Source organism: Emydura macquarii, unplaced genomic scaffold (genome assembly GCF_026122565.2).
Source record: "Emydura macquarii macquarii isolate MOO-44397 ecotype Brisbane River unplaced genomic scaffold, CSIRO-AGI_Emac_v2 contig_691, whole genome shotgun sequence".
Taxonomy (NCBI): domain Eukaryota; kingdom Metazoa; phylum Chordata; order Testudines; family Chelidae; genus Emydura; species Emydura macquarii.
In genome coordinates, this window is record NW_027130828.1 from 58,674 (window position 1) to 80,835 (window position 22,162).

Below are 22,162 nucleotides of genomic sequence, written 5' to 3' on the forward strand. Positions count from 1 at the left end.
CCAGGCTTCAGAAGTCACTCCTGCAGTCTGCTGCTTAGGGCAATGCTACTGCTGCTGCTGCTGCCGCCCCCCCTCCCCACTGATTGCAGCTTTCTCCCTTTTAAAGGCCTCCTCACTATCAAAAATGACTGTCAGGGCCAGAGCTAGCCCTAGCACCAGGGCCTCTCTGGCACATTCCTTATCTGTGTGAGGTCTATACACTTGAATGATATCTTGTGATAAGATATTCAATAGATTGTGTGCATCGTATGTATATATAAAATATCAGTTTTAACTTAGTGTTTAACTTTTCAATCTGAACCTGAATTAGGAACCAGAATTTTAGTCCGCACTCTGCCATAGTCAGGGTTTTTTCCTACAAAAAATGAAAAGAAAGAATATAAGGAACATCCTTTCGATGGATAATTGCTCTCACCCTCAATGGAACAGCTATCGTCAGAGAAGGGGCTCAGCCTCTTTGGTTCTTAATCATAAGGCTCTAAGGGTTATGAAGTCTTCCCCCATCGTTAAAAGCTAGTTTAGCAGAAGGTGACAATCTATTCTACAGCTCATACTTTTCTCTCAGTGTTCCTAATCCTGTATAATTCTCTCAAAAGAGGCACAAAATGGCTTGCATAGTCATTTAAATGCTTGTGTGCAACAGAATTTTCTCCCCCTTTCCGAGTCCATTGCTCTTATGTGGTTTTTGTCTGATATTATGGTTTTCTGAGTCACTGCCATTCCCTTATTTATTCACAAATGTGCTTTCTTCCTCTATTCATTGGATGCTTTCTAAATTCACTACCAGTCAATCTCTTTACAGGCACTGTAGTCAGTTTTGTTGCCCCTTCTCTTTAAAAAAGAAAACAAGATGTAAGCATGCATAAAGAATCGGATGGAGGATGATACAGAAAAAATATTATAATACCATTCTATAAATCAATGGGATGCTCTTAGCAATAATACTGATCACCACATTTCAAAAAGGATATTTCAGAATTAGAGACAGTTCAGAACCAGGCAACAAAAATGATTAGAACCCTGAAAACTCCTGTATGAATACATAGTGAAAAGATTAATGTTATTCATTGACTCTATAAGGTGAACAAGAAAAGTGATAAATGGTGTGTGTGTATTCTAAGTATGTATTAAGATTTACAAATCCTTGCCATGTGAATATCAGAAACAAAACAATTTTCATTACAACAGTGAGCTTTTGTTTAAAGAGACATAGAATATACTAATCATCTCTCCTTGTTTAACAGGGTGTTATCATATTACAAAGTGAGCATCATTACAATGCCTATGAGCGTGTCATTTTTACAAATCCATGATCAAATCTATTCTCGGATTTCCATTAAAAGCCCTATTTTCAGTCACCCTCTAATTTTTGATTGGAAAAATCAATATTTTTGTAGTCTATCAAACTGAACAGGAGTGGCATTTTTCTAGAAATTTTTTAAAACTTATGATTAAAATCTTTTATATGTAAAGCCAGTAAAAATATGTGTTCCTTCTCTCATATGTTAACAGTCCAGCAAGCATTACACAACTACAATGTTAGATAGAAAAACATTGCCACATGCCACATTTTTAAGCTGCGGCTTGACAAAACCCTCGCTGGGATTATTTAGCTGAGGTTAGTCCTGCTTTGAGCAGGGGGTTGGACTAGATGACCTCCTGAGGTCCCTTCCAACTCTATGATTCTATGCTCAAATGAGTTTCCTCAGAAAGGGTAAATTGAAAGAAAAAAGCTGCTGCTACTGTTTTGTCATAATGGACTGAATCTTCTGTCATGTATAAAAGTTAAATGTGTCAACATGGACTTTGTTTGATGACTAAAGACTGATATAATGGTACTTCACATAAAAAAATAGTCTTATGCTGAGCAGAGGTATGTAGAGTATGTCAGGGAAATAGCACCACCCCCAGAGGCCTTCATCCCACCCCCTCGTGATGCCCTGCTTTCTCCTTCCTCAGACTAGTTATCTACATTGAAAAATATCCATGAGATTTTTAAAAAACAAAATTTAATGTATAAATGTAAATAACTGGCTGAGGGAAGGAATCGCTGGGAGTAGAAGGAAGCAGTTTGAAGATGAAGCCTGGAGAAGGGAGCCTGGTGGAGACTGGGGGAGAATAGACTGTGGGGCATCTAAGAGAAGGCAGAGGATGACCACAGAAGATTTTCAGGGGGATGTGCAAAATGGCAGGAGCTGGGGGGGGGGGGGGGGGCTTGGTGTTGTGGGGGGCAGGAATGGATGTCATAGGCTTGGGGGGGCCTTCGGAGAAGAGAGGAAACATGAGGGAGTAGGTCTGTGCAGCCAGAAGATACAGCATAGGCAGACCTGCCTTTTCTAGTCACAGTTATGGGAGGCACTATTGAATGCAGTAGATCTGGGGACACTGCTGGTTGGTAATCACATTGGAACAAAAGGACTGAAAATGTCCTGATTTCTCCCATAAATTATCATCTTCCACATTTTAGGAAACTGATCCACTATAGCTGTACAAATTAAACACAGGACAGCTGCTGCCACTCGGATGTTCATCTCCTCCAACAGCTTTAATGTGAATTTATAAAACTATTTGTTTTTAATGAACAAATAGCCAGATAATTATAGAAAAAGCTTATATTGTAAACCACTGAGACACTGCAACATTCCTCACAGATGCATTTATATGTATAATGGAGTGGGCAGTAGTCTTATAAAATGTGCAGATGACACCAAGATGGGAGGGGTTGCTAGCACTCTGGAGGACAAAAGTAAAATTCTAAAGGACCTTGATAAATTGGAACTGGTCTGAAATCAACAAAATGAAATTGAATAAAGGCAAGTGCAAAGTACTTCGCTTAGGAAGGAAAAATCAAATGTAAAACTACAACATAGTGAATAATGGGGTAGGCTGTAGTACTGGGGGCTATAGTGGATCACAAATTAAACGTGAGTCAACAATGTGATGCAGCTGCAAAAAAGGCTAATAGTATTCTGGAGTGTACTAACAGGAGCGTTGTATGTAAAACATGAGGGGTAACGTGCTGTGCTTGGCACTGATGAGGCCTCAATTGGAGTACCATGTCCAGTTTTGGGCTCCACACATCAACAAAGATGTGCACTAAAGTCCAGAGGAGAGCAACAAAAATGATAAAAAGTTTAGAAAACCTTGACCTATGAGAAAAGGTTAAAAATTGGGTATGTTTAGTCTTGAGAAAAGACGCCTGATGGGGGAGCTGATACTTGTCTAAAGAGGATGGTGATCAATCGCTCTCCATGTCCGCTGAAGGGAGGATAAGAAATAGTTGGCTTAAACTGCAGTGAGAGAGATTTAGGTTAGATATTTGTGAAGGGAAAAGAAGATGGGGTCTCTGTTTCTGCTGAGAACTGATTTTAGAAATGGCTGTAAAAAGCCTGAGATTGAAAATGTCTTTTTAGCAGTTATTTAATCTTAGAATGTTTTGAAGTAATGAAATAGTTAAGAGGCCTAGACGCCAGTAGGGATGGAATGCAGAGAAAGACCTTGTAACTTAGATAAGGAAAGTTGCAAGCACTCAGCTAGAAAATTCATAGATAATATTTTTTTAGTATGTATGACCATGGAAACTGTGACGTGTAAAGACTTGTTTATACCACCTTATAAGACGGTCAGTTTTTTGTAAGTAGGTCGTCGTTCCTTACATTTGAAGGGACCACCTTCTTTACGTAAAGAATAAAAATCTGACTTTGCTAATCTGTTGTTTGGCTAATTCTGAACTATCCGCTGGGCAATGGACTTGTAAATAAGGACCCCTGAGTTTGGGTTCTTCTACATATTAGGAAACGCTTTCTAATTATAAAGGCAGTTAAGCTTTGGCACTGGCTTCCCAGGGAGCTTGTGGAACCCCCATCATCGGAGGTTTTTAAAAACAAGTTAGAACTTGGTCCTGCCTCAGCATGGGGGAATGGACTACACCTCTTGAGGGCCTTTCCAGCCCTACATTTCTGTGATTCAAGGCCTAAGTCTGATTTCAGACATATTTTGTGAGTTAGAAAGAATAAGAAAGTGGAATTGCTTAGATTGATGAGAGAATTGATGGGAATTACTGATGGTGCCAAGTCTCTGAAGGGGACAGCCCTCAGTACCTCCCCTGGATCCCTCCACCAGTTCAGGGAGGTCAGGATCTGAGTGGGAATGGTGACCACTCTGTTCAGAGAGTGCCTGGCTGATGCATATACCGAGGCCAACCACGCCTGGAGAGGCCTGAGCTTGAGGCAAGCCAGCCTCACCACATACGTACAGGCCGCCATGTGGCCCAACAGCTGAAGGAAGTGCCTGGCTGTCGTCATGGGGTACCTGTGGAGATTGTCGATTATGGCAGCCATCGCCATGAAGCGAGGCTGTGGGAGGAAGGCTCTGGCCTGCGTGGCCCCAATAAAGTCTATGCGCTGCACTGGGATGAGAGTGGACTTCTGCTCGTTGATGAGCAGCCCCAGTCTCGTGCATGTCGCGCAGGTGAGTTACAGGCTGTTCCTCACATGGGCCCTGGACTTGCCCCGGATCAGCCAGTTGTCCAGGTAGGGGAAGATCTGAATCCCTCTGCCACCACCGCCATACACTTCGTGAACACCCTGCGGGCAGACGAGAGGCCAAAGGGTAGGGCCGAGAACTGGTAGTGGCAGCCTGCTACCACAAACCGGAGGAAATGTCTGTGACCGGGAAGAATGGAGATACGGAAATATGCATCCTTTAAGTTGAGGGCAGCATACCAGTCCCCTGGATCCAGAGTGGGAATGATGGAGGTTAGGGAAACCATACGGAACCTGAGACGTCTGATCAATTTGTTCAGACGGTGGAGGTCTCATATGGGCCTCAGGCCCCCCTTTGCCTTGGGAATGAGGAAATATCTTGAATAGAACCCCTTTCCTGTGGAGGAATCACTTCCACAGCTCTGAGGAGGAGAGTTCACCTCCTGTATGAGGAGTTGCTTGTGAGAGGGGTCCCGGAAGAGGGACAGGGTAGGGGGAGAGTCCGGGGGGAAAGGCTGTGAGCTGAAGGGCGTAGCCCCTGAGGACCACACCAAGGACCCAACAGTCTGAGGTGATGTCTTGCCACTCAGTGTAGGATGGCCTGAGTCTGTAAGCGAATGGTAGGGTCAGATCCAGGGGAATGGTAAAGGTGCCACCCTCGGGCGCACCATCAAAATTGCCTTTTGTTGTTTTGTCCTTTGGCTGGGCCTTGTTGGGGGCCCATTAAAGACCCCAAGCGGTCGCGTCGGTTAGGCGCCCTATACCTATCCCGGCCCCTTCTGGGTTGAGCGGGCCTGGGGGCGGCCTAGGGGCACGCTGGGGCTGGCATTGGGCTTGAAGCCGAGACTGACGCCTTGAGGCCTGTGGGGTGTACAGCCCTAAGGATTTTAGTGTAGCTCTCGAGTTCTTCAGGGCATGCAGTTTGTAATCAGTTGTGTCTGAAATGGACCGTTGTCTGGATGGACCGTTGGACCTCTTGAGATAACCCCGAAGACTGCAGCTACAAACACCGCCGCATTACAATGGCTGAAGCCATGGCCCTGCTAGCAGCATCTGCTGCATCACTGGCCGTTTGTAAGGTCGACCCTGTGACCGCAGCGCCTTCGTCTAGGACCGTCGCGAAGTCTGCTGCTTGGTCCTGTGGCAGTCTCTGGGCAAACCGCCGTAAGAAGGACCAGAGGTTCAAATTGTATCTGCCAAGGAGCGCCTGGTGGTTGGCGATCCTCAGCTGCAGGGCCCCCGTAGAATAGACCTTGCGGCCGAAAAGGTCTAGCTTCTTGTTCTCTTTATTCTTTGGGGTATTGCCTTGGGCCCCCTACCTGTCTCACTGGTTGGCGGCATCAACCACAAGAGTCCCCAGAGCAGGGTGGGTGTATAGAAATTCGAACCCCTCCAAGGGAACATATTATTTCTTCTCGGCGCCCTTAGACAAAGGGGCAACCGAGGCACGGGTTTGCCAAAGGGCCTTGGCCAGTTTCAAAACTCTCTCATGCACTGGCAGGGCGACTCTGGACGGCCCTGCTGACCCCGACACAGCAAAGCTCCTTGAGCTCCAAATTTAAATTACTGGCCACCCTCTTGAGTAGCTCTTGGTGTGCCTTGAAGTCTGGCCCTATGATTCCTAGCAGCCGCATTAACAACTATTTAATTAATGAACAACGGGGAAGCTACCTGCTGAGCAAGAGGCAGACATTCCAGCAACCGTCAACGGGCGGAAAGAAGGAACTGAGGGCCCGCAGGGCTGACGGCGCCTCATATACTGCGGCATGGGCGCGGCACTCCAGGGGGCGCCTGAGCCGGCCCTACGGGGCTTGCTAAGGGGAAAAAAGTTCCGGGAACCAGTGCACAGGGCGCGCACTCACCTCTATTGGAATGGGTATGAGCAATCACTCGAAGTAGAAATAAAATGACTTTCCTGTTTTTTTCTAACAGAGCTATGCAGCAGCAGTAGCATATTTAACTTAGCCAAAGAGGTGTACAGCAGGGGTGTTAAACATCCGGACTGCGGGCCAGATACGGCCCACCAACCTTTTTGGTCTGGCCCCTGGCGACAGCGCGCGCACTGCTGCAATATCTCGCAGTGTTGTACTCTCTGGCGGCATTGAGATGTCGCAGCGTCATGCGCTGCCACGAGATCTATGTGCTCTGGCGACAGTGCGTGGAGCGCTGTGTGCACAAGACACAGCACTCCAAAAGGCGGGAGAGGGACAGTGTGGTCTTGGGGCAGTGCACAGTACTATAATTCTTAATCATTGATTGATTCTTTCAATCGTAAAATAGTAGTAGTTGTAGAAGTGAATTTACTGCAGTTTTTATATTGCTGATATCTAGCAAATAAAATATACTACTACATAAAAGTGGTTGTGCCTAGTATTTTGATTTATGGTATATATGGCACACTTGAAGTACATTTAATTCAAATCTGGCCCGCCATAGCAAATGAGTTTGACACCCCTGGTGTACAGTGTGTGATCCTGTTATTTGGCCCTTATCATTTCACATTCATTCCCCCTATTGTTTGTTACTGTCCGGATTGTGTCACGTCTAAAGCGATATTGCAAGCTCTTTGAGGCCGGGGCTGCCTATTTAATATTTTCATTCTGTAAAGGAGCAATAATACTTCAGTGGTGAAATGAGCTAGGTGTAAGGAGGATGTCTCAGTTCAGTTTCTAGTAAGCAACTGTCCCTCTTATGAAATTCGCATCATAACTGGTATCTTTGTTTGCTGTCTTAGCCCTAAAAAAGAGTTGCCAAAGATTCAGCAGGCCATTGAAACTGGATTCCCCTCCACCTCCTCTTAGGAAAGTACCCTCCAGAGCAGTGCTGACGGATATTGGCAGGAGGTAAAGTAGAGCAAGTTGGCACAGCCATACCTATTCTGTGAATATATAGAAAGTTTCAGTCTTCAGCCCCAAGAGCTGTCAATCCAAAACCTTTCACAAGCTCCAAATTCACCAAGGCAAAAACCCAGAGGCATTGGAAATGTGATAATTGCCGGAGTGATTAAAAATCAACAGCCAACCAAGCCCCAACAGTACTTTACCTTCTGCTGAGGAAGAAGGGAATTCTGGCATTTCATGAGATGTTGGTGTCCGAGGAGAACTATTTGAACTGGTTTCCTTGGAACTGCTATTGGATGATCCACTTACTGCTGCAGTAGCTTTAAAATAAATATCTGACTGAAATGACAAAGAACTCATTGTTAGCAAAGCCAGATTTCCCAGTTCATCACTGAGACTGTGTGCAAAGGGTTGTCCTTTACATGGTGCAGCCACTGTATGCTGATTTGCCAATGCAAAGGCCTTAAAGACATCTGGAGCTGGTCCTACGAGAATCACCCCAGAGGAAAAGAATCCTCTGGTGGGGTAGAGTGGGCAGAGCAGCCAGCTCTTACACAATCCTTCAACCTGCAGTAAGAGAAGGAGGCATGGCCTGAACTTTTCAGTGGGCTGTCAACTCCTGACTGCTGTCCCAGCCCCTTGGCCCTCTTGGCAATGAATGTACATTAAAGAATGCACATTAGAGTAGCCTGAAGGACAAAGGTGACCAGCCCAGATGGCTCCAGGAATGGGAGAAGGTAAAAAATGGCACAGAGCCATATTTGCACACCCCTACCCTTCCAGGTATTGTGTGCTCCTCAAATACAACTGCGGAACTGGATGAAAGTCCAAGGGTTAGGCTCAATAACCAACTTGTGTTCATATGCAAGTAGAAAATGTAGCATAATCTTTCCTTCACTATCACTGCTCCTCATTAAAAATAGAGAATCCTCCCTCCTTTTTCCATGTGCATATGTAAGGGATAAGACCAAAATACACTTGGCCAAATTTATCCTTGAAGTCATGGAAATATCCAAGAATGAAGTTGGCCTATTTGCACTTATTCCATCCATTCACAAATGGTAACTCACTGAACCCCTTTACCCTATGTTCAGTCAAGGGAATTTCAGATGGAAAAGAGAAGCCTGTGTTACCTAAGAAGCTGCACATACACACTAGAAATGTGACCTCACACAGGGGTCCAATACCATTTTTCTGTGTCTTACCCGTGATGCAACAAGTTGAAGTTCCGGCACCACAGCTGTGTGGACTAGGTTCCCATTCACCACCAATCGGATCTCTATGGAATCAGTAGTGAAGGCCAGGATATAAGGGAAAGCACAAACTGCAAGGGAACAAGGGCTACTATTAATGAGAAAAATTATGAACATATATTTATCTCAGATGTTTTACAAAAGCACCTAGACCTTGAAAAAGATTCGAGAAGTTTCCCGAAAATCTGACTTTCTCTAGCATCTCATCTCTCTAGTGTAAATATTTTAGAGGTTTTAAACAGCCTCTAAAATGCTGCTGGATATCCAGCTGCATAAAGCCTGTGTGATTACTGACTTGCTACACTTCGTCTGGTATAGTTGGAATCTCTCAAATGAATGGGTGAGCACAAGAAAAAGAAGCCAGTGATTTCAGAATTTTGTTTCTGCATGGAAAAAAATCTGTCAAAGGTTCCTTGCTTTTCTAAACTATCAAATGCAAAAATCTAGCTGAACTGGCATGATCCTAGAACTGAATGTGACTGTAACACCCACTGCTGCTCCCGTAGGAGCCTAGTGCAATTCCATACCAAGTGGAAATGTTAAACCATCCTACTGGGTTACTACAGTCTCTTCTTACCAATAGCATAAGGAACCTGGTTCCAACTAAAATGGAAGTCAGATGCCGATGTCTGGACCAAAGGAGAACCCCCATTATAGGGGCATACCTTTCTGTAGTAGCAGACATCTGTAAGAAAAAGCATCTATTACTTCACACAGAAAATGACACGCAAATTGACATTAGATAAAATAGCTTAGAAAATTGGATTATATCTTCCTATACAGCAGTTAAAACCATAAAAACATGAATTTACTAACTGACTACAATTTTTAAAGGGCGAAAAACAGGTAATATAGAATATATAATATATTGTGTCACATCTCTGGTAAAAATCTGATTGTAAGTGCCTACTTTGAGGTCAACAATTACAAGAATTTTACAATTCATTATTTTTTTAATGAAATCATGTTCCCTTGTTTCCCTTGATCCTCCATTACTTGTCTGTGGCTAAAGACACAGGGAAGAAATGTTCTGAAGTTAACATCAATAGCACAGTATCTGTCAGCCAGCAGGAAACATTAGCACAGTTCACACTCTCCAAAGGCTGAAATGTACAGAGACGGGAAACTTCCGTGTGAGGCATAGGGGATATTAGGCATAGAGGTTTTATTAGTCAAATGACATATGTACCCCAGGGTTATGTTTACAATTGCTCAAATTCTATCGTGGTTTTCATGCACTGCATATTTTTTCCATCTGCAAGTGCTTCTACAGCACTTATTTCTAATCATAAAACTGAATTTTCCAACACTAAAAAGCAAAAAGGAGAATAAAAACATAGGTCAGCCAGTTAGAGAGGCAGGACTCCACTGACTGGAGATTATTGTAGTGATTATCCAATGTGAACTATGAATCAAAATCCATTTCCCTAGTTGAAGGACTTTTTTCACTTTAAGCCAGGAATAATATGCTTAAATTTTATCTGTACATCTGCAAAGTCAGAGCTGAAATCAAGGAAGTTACCATCTTTCTAAAAGTAGAACACACAACAGGGATTCTAGTAAAACTGAAAACCAGCTTACAAATCCCAGCTCTTTTTATTTACTCTATTTACTTGGACTGAAAAAACAGTTACCTACCTTTTCATTAACTATTGTTCTTTGAGATGTGTTGCTCATATCCATTCCAAGTAGGTGTGCGCGCCCTGGAGTCATTTCCCCCCTAGCGGTACCCATCGGGTCAGTGCATGCGCCCCCTGGAGTGGCGCCTCCATGATGCTGTATATAGGGCCCTGCTGACACGCTGCCTCCTCAGTTCCTTCTTGCCGGAAGACTCCGACAGAGGGGAAGGCAGGTGAGTTTTGGAATGGACATAAACACATCTTGAAGAACAAGTTACGAAAAAGTAGCAAACCATTTTTTCTTCGAGTGCTTTCTCATGTCAATTCCAAGTAGGTGATTCCCAAGCTGACCCAAGGTGGGGGTGGAGGGTGGGGTCGGAACTCACAGAATTGCTGACTGAAGAACGGCTCTGCCAAATGCTGTGCAGTCCCTGGACTGCTGAGTGATGGTGTAATGTGCTGTAAATGTGTGGACTGATGACCATATTGCAGCCCTGCAGATTTCCTGTGTAGGGATCTGCACCAAGAAAGCTGCCAAGGAAGCCTGTGTTCTAGTAGAGTGTGCTATGAGTGCTGGGGCTGGCACATTAGCTAGATTGTAGCAGGTCTGGACACAAGATGATCCATGATGACCTTTCATCCTATATGCTATAGTGATAAAGAGTTGGTCTGACTTACGAAAGGGCCTGATCTTCTCTATATAGAAGGCTAGCGCCCTCCTAATATCTAGGGAATGGAGGCTTCTCTCCCTGTTATTGGCATATGGTTTTGGGGAGGAATACTGGGAGGAAGATATCCTGGTTCATGCAGAACTGGCATACCACCTTAGGGAGGAAGGCAGGGTGAGGTCGCAACTGGACCTTGTCTTTGTAAAACACCCTATATGGAGGTTCAGATGTCAAAACCTTGAATATACCCTTCTGGCTAAGGTAATTGTGACCAGGAATGCCACCTTTCACAAGAGATGAAGCGAACATGACACTAAGGGCTCAAAGGGGGGGGGGGGCGCTAGGTGAGTACCAAGTTAAGGTCCCATGCTGGCACTGGACGACGAACCTGAGGATAGTCTGTCCAGACCCTTGAGAAACTGGAACACGCAATGGATCAGCGAGGATTGAACGCCCATTTGTACCCAGGTGAAATGCAGAGATCTCCACCAGGTACACCTTTATAGATGACACTGCCAGCTATAGTTGCTTTAAGTGTAGCAGATAATCCAAGATGAAGAGCAATGGTGCTTGTAATGGGGAAGTGCCTTTTTGTGTTGCCCAAATGGAAAACCTTTTCTACTTGGCCAAATATGTAGCCCTGGTGGAAGACTTCCTGCTGCCTAGGAGGACATCCCTGACCAGCCCCGAGTAGGCAGATTCCCTGGGATTCAGTCATGGAACTTCCATGCCATGAGGTAACAAGATTAGAGGTTGGGATGCTGCAGGCGACTGTAATCCTGCATGGTTAGGTCTGATACCAATGGTAGTTATTGGAGCAACCACAACCAACTCCCACAGCATTGTATACCAATGCTGCTGGGGCCACTCTGGGGCTGTCAGTATGAGGGATGCCCTCTCCCTTCTGATCTTCAGTAGGACCTTATGCACAAGCAGGAACGGGGGAAACAAAGTAGGTGGTGGTTCCATGGAAGGAGGAATGCACCTGCGATTGAGCCCGGGGCTGTGGCTGAGGAAGGAACAGAACTGCTGACACTTCCTGTCGAGTTGGGTCTACTACTTGACCCATGAACAGATCTACTTGGGGAACTCCCCACTGCTGGACGATGTTGTTAGTATATCTGGACGGATGGACCACTCATGATTGTGACAAGTTCTGCTGAGACTGTCCGCCAGAATGTTCTGGGATCCAGGCAGGTAAGATGCCTCTAGGTTCATATAGTAAGCGATGCAGAAGTCCCACAATTTGAGAGCTTCTTGGCATAGGGAAGAAGAGCGCGCTTCACCCTGGCTGTTTATATACAACACTGCTGTGTGTTGTCTGTCATGACTGACACTTGGAATGTTTGGTACACCAGGTGAATTGCTCTCAGCTCCCTGACATTGATGTGGAGCAACAGCTGTGTCGGGGACAAAAGGCCTTGAGTCCTGAGGGTCCCTACATGCACTCCCCATCCCGACTTGGATGCATCTGTAACCAGACATAGTGATGGCTGGGGTCTGGAAAATGGAATTCCCGAGCATACCAGCTGAGCATTGGTCCTTCACTGGAGGACCTCAATGATCCAAGGATGGAGTGAAACCACCTTGTCCGATTTGTCTTTGCTTGGTCGATAAGCCAATGCCAACCACACCTGGAGAGGTCTGAGCTGCAGCCTCATGTGCTGGACCATGTATGTGCAGGAAGTCATGTGACCTAGGAGTTTCAGGCAATTTCTTGCCATAGTGGTGGGAAATTGACTCAAGTCCTTTATGAAGGAGCACATAGTCCTGAAGCGAGACTCTGGTAGAAGTGCCCTGGTCTGAATCGAATATAGGACTGCTCCTATAAATTCTATCCTCTGAGTAGGGGACAATGTTGACTTGGGCATGTTTAGCCAGAGACCCAGTTTGCTGAAGGTTGATCATATCAGATCGATGTGGACCTGTACTTGTTCTTTGGAATGGCCCTTAACTAGCCAGTCATCTAAATACAGAAACACCTGTACCTGTTTCCTTAGGAAAGCGGCTACAACTGCCATACATTTGGTGAAAACTCGAAGGGCTGCTGAGAGCTTGAAGGGAAGGACTGTAAACTGATAATGAGCCTGATTTAGTACGAACCTGAAGAACCTCCTGTGAGACAGAACTACTGAAATACAAAGTAAGCATCCTTTAAATTGAGGGCAGCATACCAATCCCCTGGATCCAGGGAGATGATGATCGTGGCCAGAGAAACCATGAGAAACTTCAACATATTCATGAATCTGCTGAGGTTTTGCAGATTGAGGATAGGTCTGAGACTCCCAATGGCCTTTTGTATTAGAAAATATCAGGAGTAGAACCCCTTTCTCCTTAGCTCTGGAGTAACCTCTTCTACTGCTCCTGCTCATAGGAGCTTTTGCACTTCCTGTATAAGGAATTGCTTGTGAGAAGGATCCTTGAAGAGGGATGGGGAAGAAGAATGGGAGGGTGGGAAGGAGAAGACTTGGACAGAATATCCCAATTCCACCGTATGCAGCACCTACATGTCTGTGCTGGAGCCACGGCTGGGGCTGCCACCCTGGGGCTGCCAGCAGGCGCTAGGATTGTGCACAGCTCCGGGGCAGCTGGTGGGCCCTGGGTCCGCATGTGGCTGCCTCTCTGGGGTGGCTGGGCCCACATGTAGCTCAGGGCGCCAGGCTGGTTCTGGGGCTGCTAGCCAGGACTCTGAGGCAGCTGCAGGTGCTGGCTAGGGCATCCCTGTTGGGATTTGGGGCGGCCTGGCTCTGGGTAGGGTGGGGTGGGGCAGGGCTCCTCTGGCTGCAGTGGGGGGGGAACTGCATGGTGGTGAAGGAGGGGGCGGGGCGTGGCCTCATGTGGAAGGGGAGGAGCCATAGGCTAGCCTCTCCTAACGGGCGATTCACCCAGCACCCATGAGTGACCATGAGATGGTCGAGTTCAGGATCATTACAAAAGGAAGAAAGGAGAACAGCAGGATACAGACCCTGGATTTCAGAAAAGGAGACTTTGGCTCCCTCAGGAGGGACAACCTGGGAGACTAATATAATGGGGAAAGGAATCCAAGGGAGCTGGTTGTATTTTAAAGAAACCTTATTGTGGGCAAAGGAACAAACCATCCCGATGTGCAGAAAGAGTAGCAAATATGATAGGCAACCAGCTTGGCTTAACAAAGAAGTCTTTGGGGATCTTAAACACAAAAAGGAAGCTTATAAGAAGTGGTCAGAAGCAGCAGCAGCTTGGTCAGATGACTAGGGAGGAGTATAAAAATACTGCTCAAGCATGCAGGAGTGAAATCAGGAAGGCCAAAGCACAATTGGAGTTGCAGTTAGGAAGGGACGTGAAGGTTAAGAAGAAGAGTTTCTACAGGTATGTTAACAACAAGAAGGTGGTCAGAGAAGGTATAAGCCCCTTACAGAATGGGGGCGGCAACCTACTGACAGATGATGTGGAAAAAACTGAAGTACTCGATGCTTTTTTTGCCTTTGTCTTCACAGAAAAGGTCAGCTCCCAGACTATTGCACTGGGCAGCACAGAATGGGGAGGAGATGAGCAGCCCTCAGTGCTGAAAGAACAGGTTCAGGACAATTTAGAAAGGCTGGACATGCACAAGTCCATGGGGCCGGATGCAATGCATTCAAGGGTGCTGGGGGAGTTGGCTGATGTGTTTGCAGAGCCATTGGCCATTATTTTGAAAACTCGTGGCGATTGGGAAAAGTCCCAGATAATTGAAAAAAGGAAAATATAGTGCCCATCTTCAAAAAAGGAAATGAGGAGGATCTGGGGAACTACAGATCAGTCAGCCTCACCTCAGTCCCTGGAAAAATCATGGAGCAGATCCTCAAGGAATCCATTTTGAGACACTTGGAAGAGAGGAAGGTGATCAGGAACAGTCAGAATGGATTCACCAAGAGCAAGTCATGTCTGACCAACCTGACTGCCTTCTATGATGACTGTGTGGATGTGGGGAAAGCAGTGGATGTGATATACCTTGACTTTAGTAAAGCTTTTGATGCAGTCTCCCACAGTATTCTTATCAGCATATTAAAGTATGGGTTGGATGAATGGACTATAAGATGGATAGAGAGCTGGCTAGATCATTGGGGTCAACAGGTAGTGATCAATGGCTCTATGTCTAGTTGGCATCCGGTCACATGCAGAGTGCCGAGGGGTCGGTGCTGTGGCCGATTTTGTTCAACATCTTCATTAATGATCTGGAGGATGGGGTGGATTGCACCCTCAGCAAGTCTGAAGAGGACACTAAGCTGGGGGAGTGGCAGATACATAGGAGAATAGGGATAGGATAGAGAGTGACAGACAAATTAGAGGATTGGTCCAAAAGAAATCTGATGAGGTTCACAAGGACAAGTACAGAATCCTGCACTTAGGATGGAAGAATCCCATGCACTGCTACAGTCTGAGGACCAACTGTCTAGGCAGCAGTTCTGCAGAAAAGGACCTGGGGGTTACAGGGGACAAGAAACTGGGTATGAGTCAACAGGGTGCCCATATTGCCAAAAAGACTAACAGCATATTGGGCTTCATTAGTAAGAGTATTGTCAGCAGATCGAGGGAAGTGATTATTCCCCTCTATTCGGCATTGGTGAGACCACATTTGGAGTACTGTGTCCAGTTTTGGGCACCCCACTACAGAAAGGATGTTGGAAAATTGGAAAGAGTCCAGAGGAGGGCAAAAAAAAAAAAATGATTAGGTGGCTGGAGCACATGACTTATGAGGAGAGGCTGAGGGAACTAGGCTTGTTTAGTCTGCAGAAGAGAAGGGTGAGGGGGGATTTGATAGCAGCCTTTAACGACCTGAAAGGGTTCCAGGGAGAATGGAGCTAGACTCTTTTCAGTGGTAGTAGATGAGAGAACTAGGAGAAATGGTCTCAAATTGCAGTGGAGGAGGTCTAGCTTGGATATTAGAAAAATCTTTTTCACTATGAGGGTGGTGAAGCACTGGAATGGGTTACCTAGGGAGGTGGTGGAATCTCCATCCTTAGAGATTCTAAAGATGTGGCTTGACAGAGCCGTCTGGGATGATTTAGTTGGGGTTGGTCCTGATTTAAGCATAGGGTTGGACTGGACCTCCTTAGGTCCCTTCTAACCCTAAAGTTCTATGAATCTATGATCTTATATGACATACTTTGTGTTAAACGATACACAAGTATACCATAAAGGTGAACATGGGGGTGCAGGAAATCACAGGCAGGTTTATCTCTAAACGGTACTGCACCCTGATGCGATGCCAAAGGTCTTCTCTCCTGCTCCTCATTCTGGTGGGGGACTGCTGTCAGGTCCCTGGCCGCCTCAAATGTGTCTGGGGTGGAAGGAGAGTACAGTTCTGCAACATGGCTCTCCCTCGATGGTATCCCTTGCGGGGCCAAAGTCGACAGTGCCGGCCCTGGAGGGAAAGGTACAGTCATGGAACGCACAAGGTTATCACCTCTCTCTGTAGCCCTTACTGTAGACGAGTGCCCTTTGTCTGTTTACTTCCGCCTTTTGTGCGGTACCGGGGAGTGGGAACAGTGCTAGGTCTTCGGCACTGGGGAGTACCGATGGCGAGGGTCCTTTGGTGCTGGATCCTTTTTCTGCACCGTAGTCTCCCTTAGAGAGGGTAGCCCCAAGGTGCTAAGTGCTGAGTCTGAATGGCTTGCCTGTGGGTGGAGAGCTGCCTCCATGAGAAGGTGCTTAAGTCTGATGCTCCCATCTTTTTTGGTCCTTGGCCAGAAACCCCTGATAATCTTACACTGGTCGGCCTGATGGGCTTCCCCAAAACACTTCAAGCAGGATTAGTGGGGATCGCCCTGGGGATTAGGCTTCTGGCAGGTCCCACATGGTTTGAAACCTTGAGACTGAGGAATGCCCCAGTCTCCTATTGTAATGGAAGAGTGTTCCCCCAAATATACTCACCTAACTAAAAACTAAACTACCTATAATTATTATTTATAGGTTGATGCATTTCTAACACTAGAGGAAAGCTTGCTGATGGGAGAAGGCAAGAAGCTCCAATGACCATCACAGGCAGTAAGGAGGAACTGAGGCGGTGGCGGGTCAGCAGGTTCTTATATACAGCGCTATGGAGGCGCAACTCCAGGGGACGCCTGTACTGATCGGACTGGTACCACTACTGGAAAAACCTTCCAATAACTGTGCATGCAACGCGTGTAGACCTACTTGGAATTGACATGAGCAAACATTTGAAGAAGAACTCTTGAATTTTGTCTGAAAGGATGCTAGTATTCCCTCACATGTCTAATCTTTCGTATCAATGGGTACTTATATGGACCTCATTAGTGTAATGTTTGAGCACCTCACAATCTTTGATGTATTTATCCCCACAACATCTCTGTGTCGTTAGGAAATGTGGTCATAGGGAGACTAAGGCCGAGATTTTTGAAGGTATTTAGGCATTACTGCACTCAATGCTGCAGTGCCTACCTAATTTAGGAGCCTAAATCTCATTTTCAAAAGGAATTTTGGTGTTTATGAGCCTAAATTCCATTGACTGACAATGGTATTAGGCTTGTAAAAGTGCCTGAACCCCTTTTGAAAATAAGACTTAGACTCCTAAATACCTTTAAAAAGTTGGTGCCTAATTGACTTGCCCAAGATTACACAGGAAGTCTGTGGTGGAGCAAGGAACTGAACTAATGTCTCCCAAGTCTCAGGCTAGAGTCCTAATCATTGGATGGTTGATTAAAGATTGTTGGTAATGGGGCCATATAAGTACCCTAGATAGACAGAAAGGCAGTTATAATAGTGGATACCTAAGAGCTGGCATTTTAGTGAATGATAAACACCAGAGGTGGTTCTCCAAAATTGGGGAATTTCATCTGTACACCTGAAAATAGAAGCAAGTCGCTGATGTTTCTAAATCCTGTAATTTGTCAAAAACAGCAGTGGAAATGATGTATATTTAAAAACTGTGAACATAGCAATTATATCATCTCGCAATATGTAGATACATATCCCAATGACATAAATAAGATTGATACAAGCAGATTGATATATTAAGTTTTCAAACTTCCTTTGCTATTGCCTGGATCAAATAAAACAATACTTACAGTTATAACACAACAGTAGACCAGCTTCACCATCTTCATATACATCAATAGCTGCAACAAAATTAACCTGCAATGATAATGGGTAAGGGTAGTGGGCAGACTAGATACAGAGGTTATTACAAACTGCTTTTTAGAAAAATGCACACTTTGTCCCAGAGTCAGTGGAGATGCACTCCTGCAGCTCAGAACAAAATCTGTCCTTTTCAAGTGTAACCCTCTGTAATTATGCTTTTATTTGGCATTCATTGTAAATGCATCCTTAGTAAGGGATTCGATTAGTTTTGCAATTAATATTTTCTATAGTAACATTATAATGTAGTAGAAGAACTTATTTGGCAACACAGATGTTTAGAAAAGGGGAGTTACTTATCCTTCATAACTGGAGTTCTTCAAAATGTGTAGTCTCTATCTGTATTCCAACTGTGAATACGCATGCACTGATGCATCTGAGTCTGGAGAGTTTTAGATTTAGATGAGTCTTTAAATTTTAGCATCTGTTTTGCCTGTATAGCTGTTCTCCTCATGATCCATACTGAGAGTATAAGCGGTGGTGCGAACTGACACCTCTCCAGTTCCTTTTACTGCAAATCAGAGAGATCTGAATCAGAGGGAAATCTTGGCAGGCAGTAGAACACAGATAGGGACCACGCATCTTGAAGAACTCCAGTTACGAAGACTATATAACTTTCTTTGTTTCTTCACGTGCTGGTCTCTGTGTGTATTTCACCATGGGTGACTGCCTAGCAGTACTCAGAGAAAAGGTCGGTGCGAGGATGCAGCTGGAATGGCTGCTCGCAGAACTGCCATCCCAAAGAATGTGTCAGTGGAGGAGGCTTGAAAGAAGGCATACATTGTCTCATGAATGTGTGGCTGGAACTGACACACCCTTGTAAATGTCAAGCAGAGGTACTTATTCGAGTAATGGTACTAAGGCTGCCTGTGCTCTCATAGGATGAGCCCAAACCCTGTGTGTGTATGCTAAGACAGTATGCCAGTTGATAAAGTAGGATGCAGTCAGAGATCCACCTGGAGATCTTCTGGGAGGAAATAGTTTATCCTTGGACTTGTTCTGTTGTGGCCTTACTATGGCGGAGGTGTGGGCCTTCAGAAAGAACATAGGTAAGTGCATATTCTGTTTTATATGAAATTCCTAAACTGATTTAAGTTGTAGTTGTAGTGAGACCTTGTTTTTATGCAATGTAGTATAAGGAGAATTTGCTATTAGGCTCCTAGCTCACTTATTTGTCTGGCTGAGATGATGGCAGCAAGATAGGAAATTTTCATCAACAGGTAAAGCATCAAGTTAAAGGGTGGTGGGATGACTGTTGGAAGCACTAAATTAAGGTCCCAATGAGGGTTGGTTTTATTATTCTTGGGAAAGTTCTAATTAAAACCTTTTAAAAACTTGGAGGTGATTGGGTGAGTAAAGACAGTGTAGCTGTCTGATGGAGGGTGATGTGCTGATTGCTACTAGGTTAACCTGTGTCAAGCTAAGGGAAAAGCCCGACTTCTTGAGCGTAAGAAGGTCATCTGAGGTATCAGGGATAACTGCTGACTCAGGAGACATACAGAGTTGCTGGGCCCAGATAGAGAGGTGTTTCCACTTGGCAAGACAACAGTTTCTCATGGAGTCCATTCTGCTATTAGTAAGTATGACTTCTATAATCTGGGAACAGGAAAGAAAGGTTACTTACTTTTAGAGATGTGTTGCTCAAGTTAATTCCCAAATTAGGTGTGTATGCGCGTGCCACATGCACCGGTGCCGGAAAACTTTTTTCCCTAGTGGTACCTGTAGGAGCTGACTCTAGCACCTCCTGCAGTGGCATGCACATGCACCCGCTCATAGGCACCATTGGCTCCCCCTCCCTCTCAGTTCCTTCTTGCTGGAACTCCAATTGAGGGGAAGGAGCGTGGGTGTGGAATGGACATGAGCAACACATCTCGAAGAACAAGAGTTACAAGGTAAGTAACTTCTTTCTTCTTTGAGTGCTTGCTCATTCCATTCCTAAATTAGGTGACTTTACTAGCAGTCTCCCCGGTGGTGGGTAGGAGCTCATGGACATAACACTTGAAGCACCGATCTACTGAAGCCAGTATCGTCCCGAGCTTGCTGTGTTAAGGCAGAGTGGGACACGAAGGTATGTACCAATGACCAGGTAGCTGCCCTGCAGATGTCCTGGATAGTGAGCTTGAAAGGACGCAGATGAGGCCTGCGCTCTTGTTGAGTGGGCTGTCAAGGCATGGGAGGCATGATTCCAGCCTGCTCATAACAGACTTGGATGCAGGCCATGATCCACTTGGCAATATGCAGTGAGGAAACTGGCAACCCCTTCCTCCAGTCCGCAATAGCCACAAAGAGTTGCGTTGAATGACAAAAGGGTTTGGTTCTGTCGATGTAAAATGCCAGAGCCTGTCTCAGATGGAGAGAATGCAGGCGTCTCTCTTCACTGGAGCTATGAGGTTTTGGACAAAAGACAGGTAGAAAGATGTCCTGGTTAAGGTGAAAATGAGAGACTACCTTAGGCAAAAAGGCTGGGTGTGGGCGTAGTTGGACCTTGTCCTTATAAAAACCCAATGTAGGGTAGTTCGGATGTTAATGCCCTGATCTCTGAAACTTGTCTGGTGGACATAATAGCCACCAGGAAGACTACCTTCCAGGACAGGTATGTAAGGTAGCATGAGGCCATGGGTTCAAAGGGCAGTTCGCTGAGTCTGGAGAGGACCAAGTTCAAGTCCCACTGAGGAGAAGACTTCCTTATTGGTGGGAAAAGCCTTTCTAATCCCTTAAGAAACCTGCCCGTCATATTGTGTTAAAAGACTGTTCTACCTTTCACCAGAGGGTGGAAAGCAGATATGGCCGCTACATGGACCTTGATAGATGAGAAGGCCAATCCCCCTTGTTTCAGATAGAGCAGATGCTCCAAAATTGTTGGGATCGATGCCTCTGCTGGGGACACGCCATGTTCAGTCGCCCAGCAGGTGAAGCACTTCCACTTAGCCCTATAGGCTGATCTGGTCAATAGCTTCCTGCCTTCCAAGAGCAAGCCCTGAACTTGGGTTGAGCAGGCTTGCTCCTCCTGACTCAGCCATGGAGCATCCATGCCGTCAGATGAAGGTGGGTCAGTTCCAGGTGCAGCAGGTGACTTTGATCTTGAGACAGGAGGTCCGATTGCAGCGGCAGGGTCCAAAGCCTGGGTCCCACCAGCTCTAAAAGTATCCCAAACCAGTGTTGTTGTGGCCATGCTGATGCTACAAGGATGACCCGGGCCTTCTCCCTCTTCACTTTCAGGAGGACTTTGTGGATTAGCGGTATTGGTGGGAAGGCGTACAAGAAGCTCCCCAACCAGGAGAGGAGAAAGGCATCTGTGATGGAGCCCGCACTGAGTCCCTGATGGAAACAAAAGTGACGGCACTTTTGTTGGCACTGATGGCAAAGAGGTCCATTTGGGGGTTGCCCCACCTCCCACCTTTGGAAGATGCGGGTCGTTACCTCTGGATGGAGGGACCACTCGTGGCGAAGGACCTGCTGAGACAGTCAACCAAAGACTTGTTGACTCCTGGGAGATGAACTGCTATTGGGTGAATGTTGTGAGTGACGCAAAAGTCCCAGAAACTCACACCTCCTGACACAGAGCCGATCGCCCCCCGCCCCCAATCTGTTCACAAAGTACATGGAGACCGTATTGTCCGTGAGTATTTGCATCACTTTATCACTAAGATGTGGCAGGAAGACCATACAGGCTAGACTAATTGCCCTGAGCTCCTTGATATTGATGTGCGGCCGCAGTTCCCCTGCGGTCCACATGCCCTGGGTCTTTAGGGAACCCAAGTGAGTTCCCCACCCCAGGTCTGAGGCAGTGGAAATCAGTGTTACCAATGACCCGGGCGCTTTCAAGGGCATTCCCGAGAGCACCCGACGTGGATCTGTCCCCACCAGGGAGATAAGTACTTCCAGACAAACCATAAGTATCCTGTCCAGGTGGTGCATAACTGGAGAACACACCGACGCCAACCACATCTGGAGGGGTCTGAGGTGTAGTCTGGCATGGGGACCACGTAGGTGCAGGCCGCCATGAGGCATAGAAGGCTGAGGCAGACCCTCGCTGTCATGAGGGGGAGGGACGAAATGCGGGTTATAATATCTGATTGTCCCCTCTCATTAGGCTGCTTCTTGTGCCTTTTCCTAGGCACTAGGGATGGCTAACAGTGCCAGAACTCTTGCATGGCAGGAAGAGCACTCCTTACCAACGCT

General features: G+C 46.0%; 1 protein-coding gene across 3 annotated transcripts in view; it reads right to left on the reverse strand.

Moving 5' to 3' along the window:
• Nucleotides 1-22,162, reverse strand: part of GARNL3 (GTPase activating Rap/RanGAP domain like 3) — a 172,118-nt gene that overhangs the window by 4,162 nt on the left and 145,794 nt on the right. For all 3 annotated transcript variants that reach the window (XM_067541634.1, XM_067541635.1, XM_067541636.1), the window contains 4 exons: nt 17,911-17,977; nt 9,155-9,262; nt 8,530-8,648; nt 7,528-7,663 (listed from right to left, as the gene is read on the reverse strand). In XM_067541634.1, coding sequence (XP_067397735.1) covers nt 7,528-7,663; nt 8,530-8,648; nt 9,155-9,262; nt 17,911-17,977 — 430 coding nt within the window. The remainder of the gene's footprint in view (nt 1-7,527; nt 7,664-8,529; nt 8,649-9,154; nt 9,263-17,910; nt 17,978-22,162) is intronic.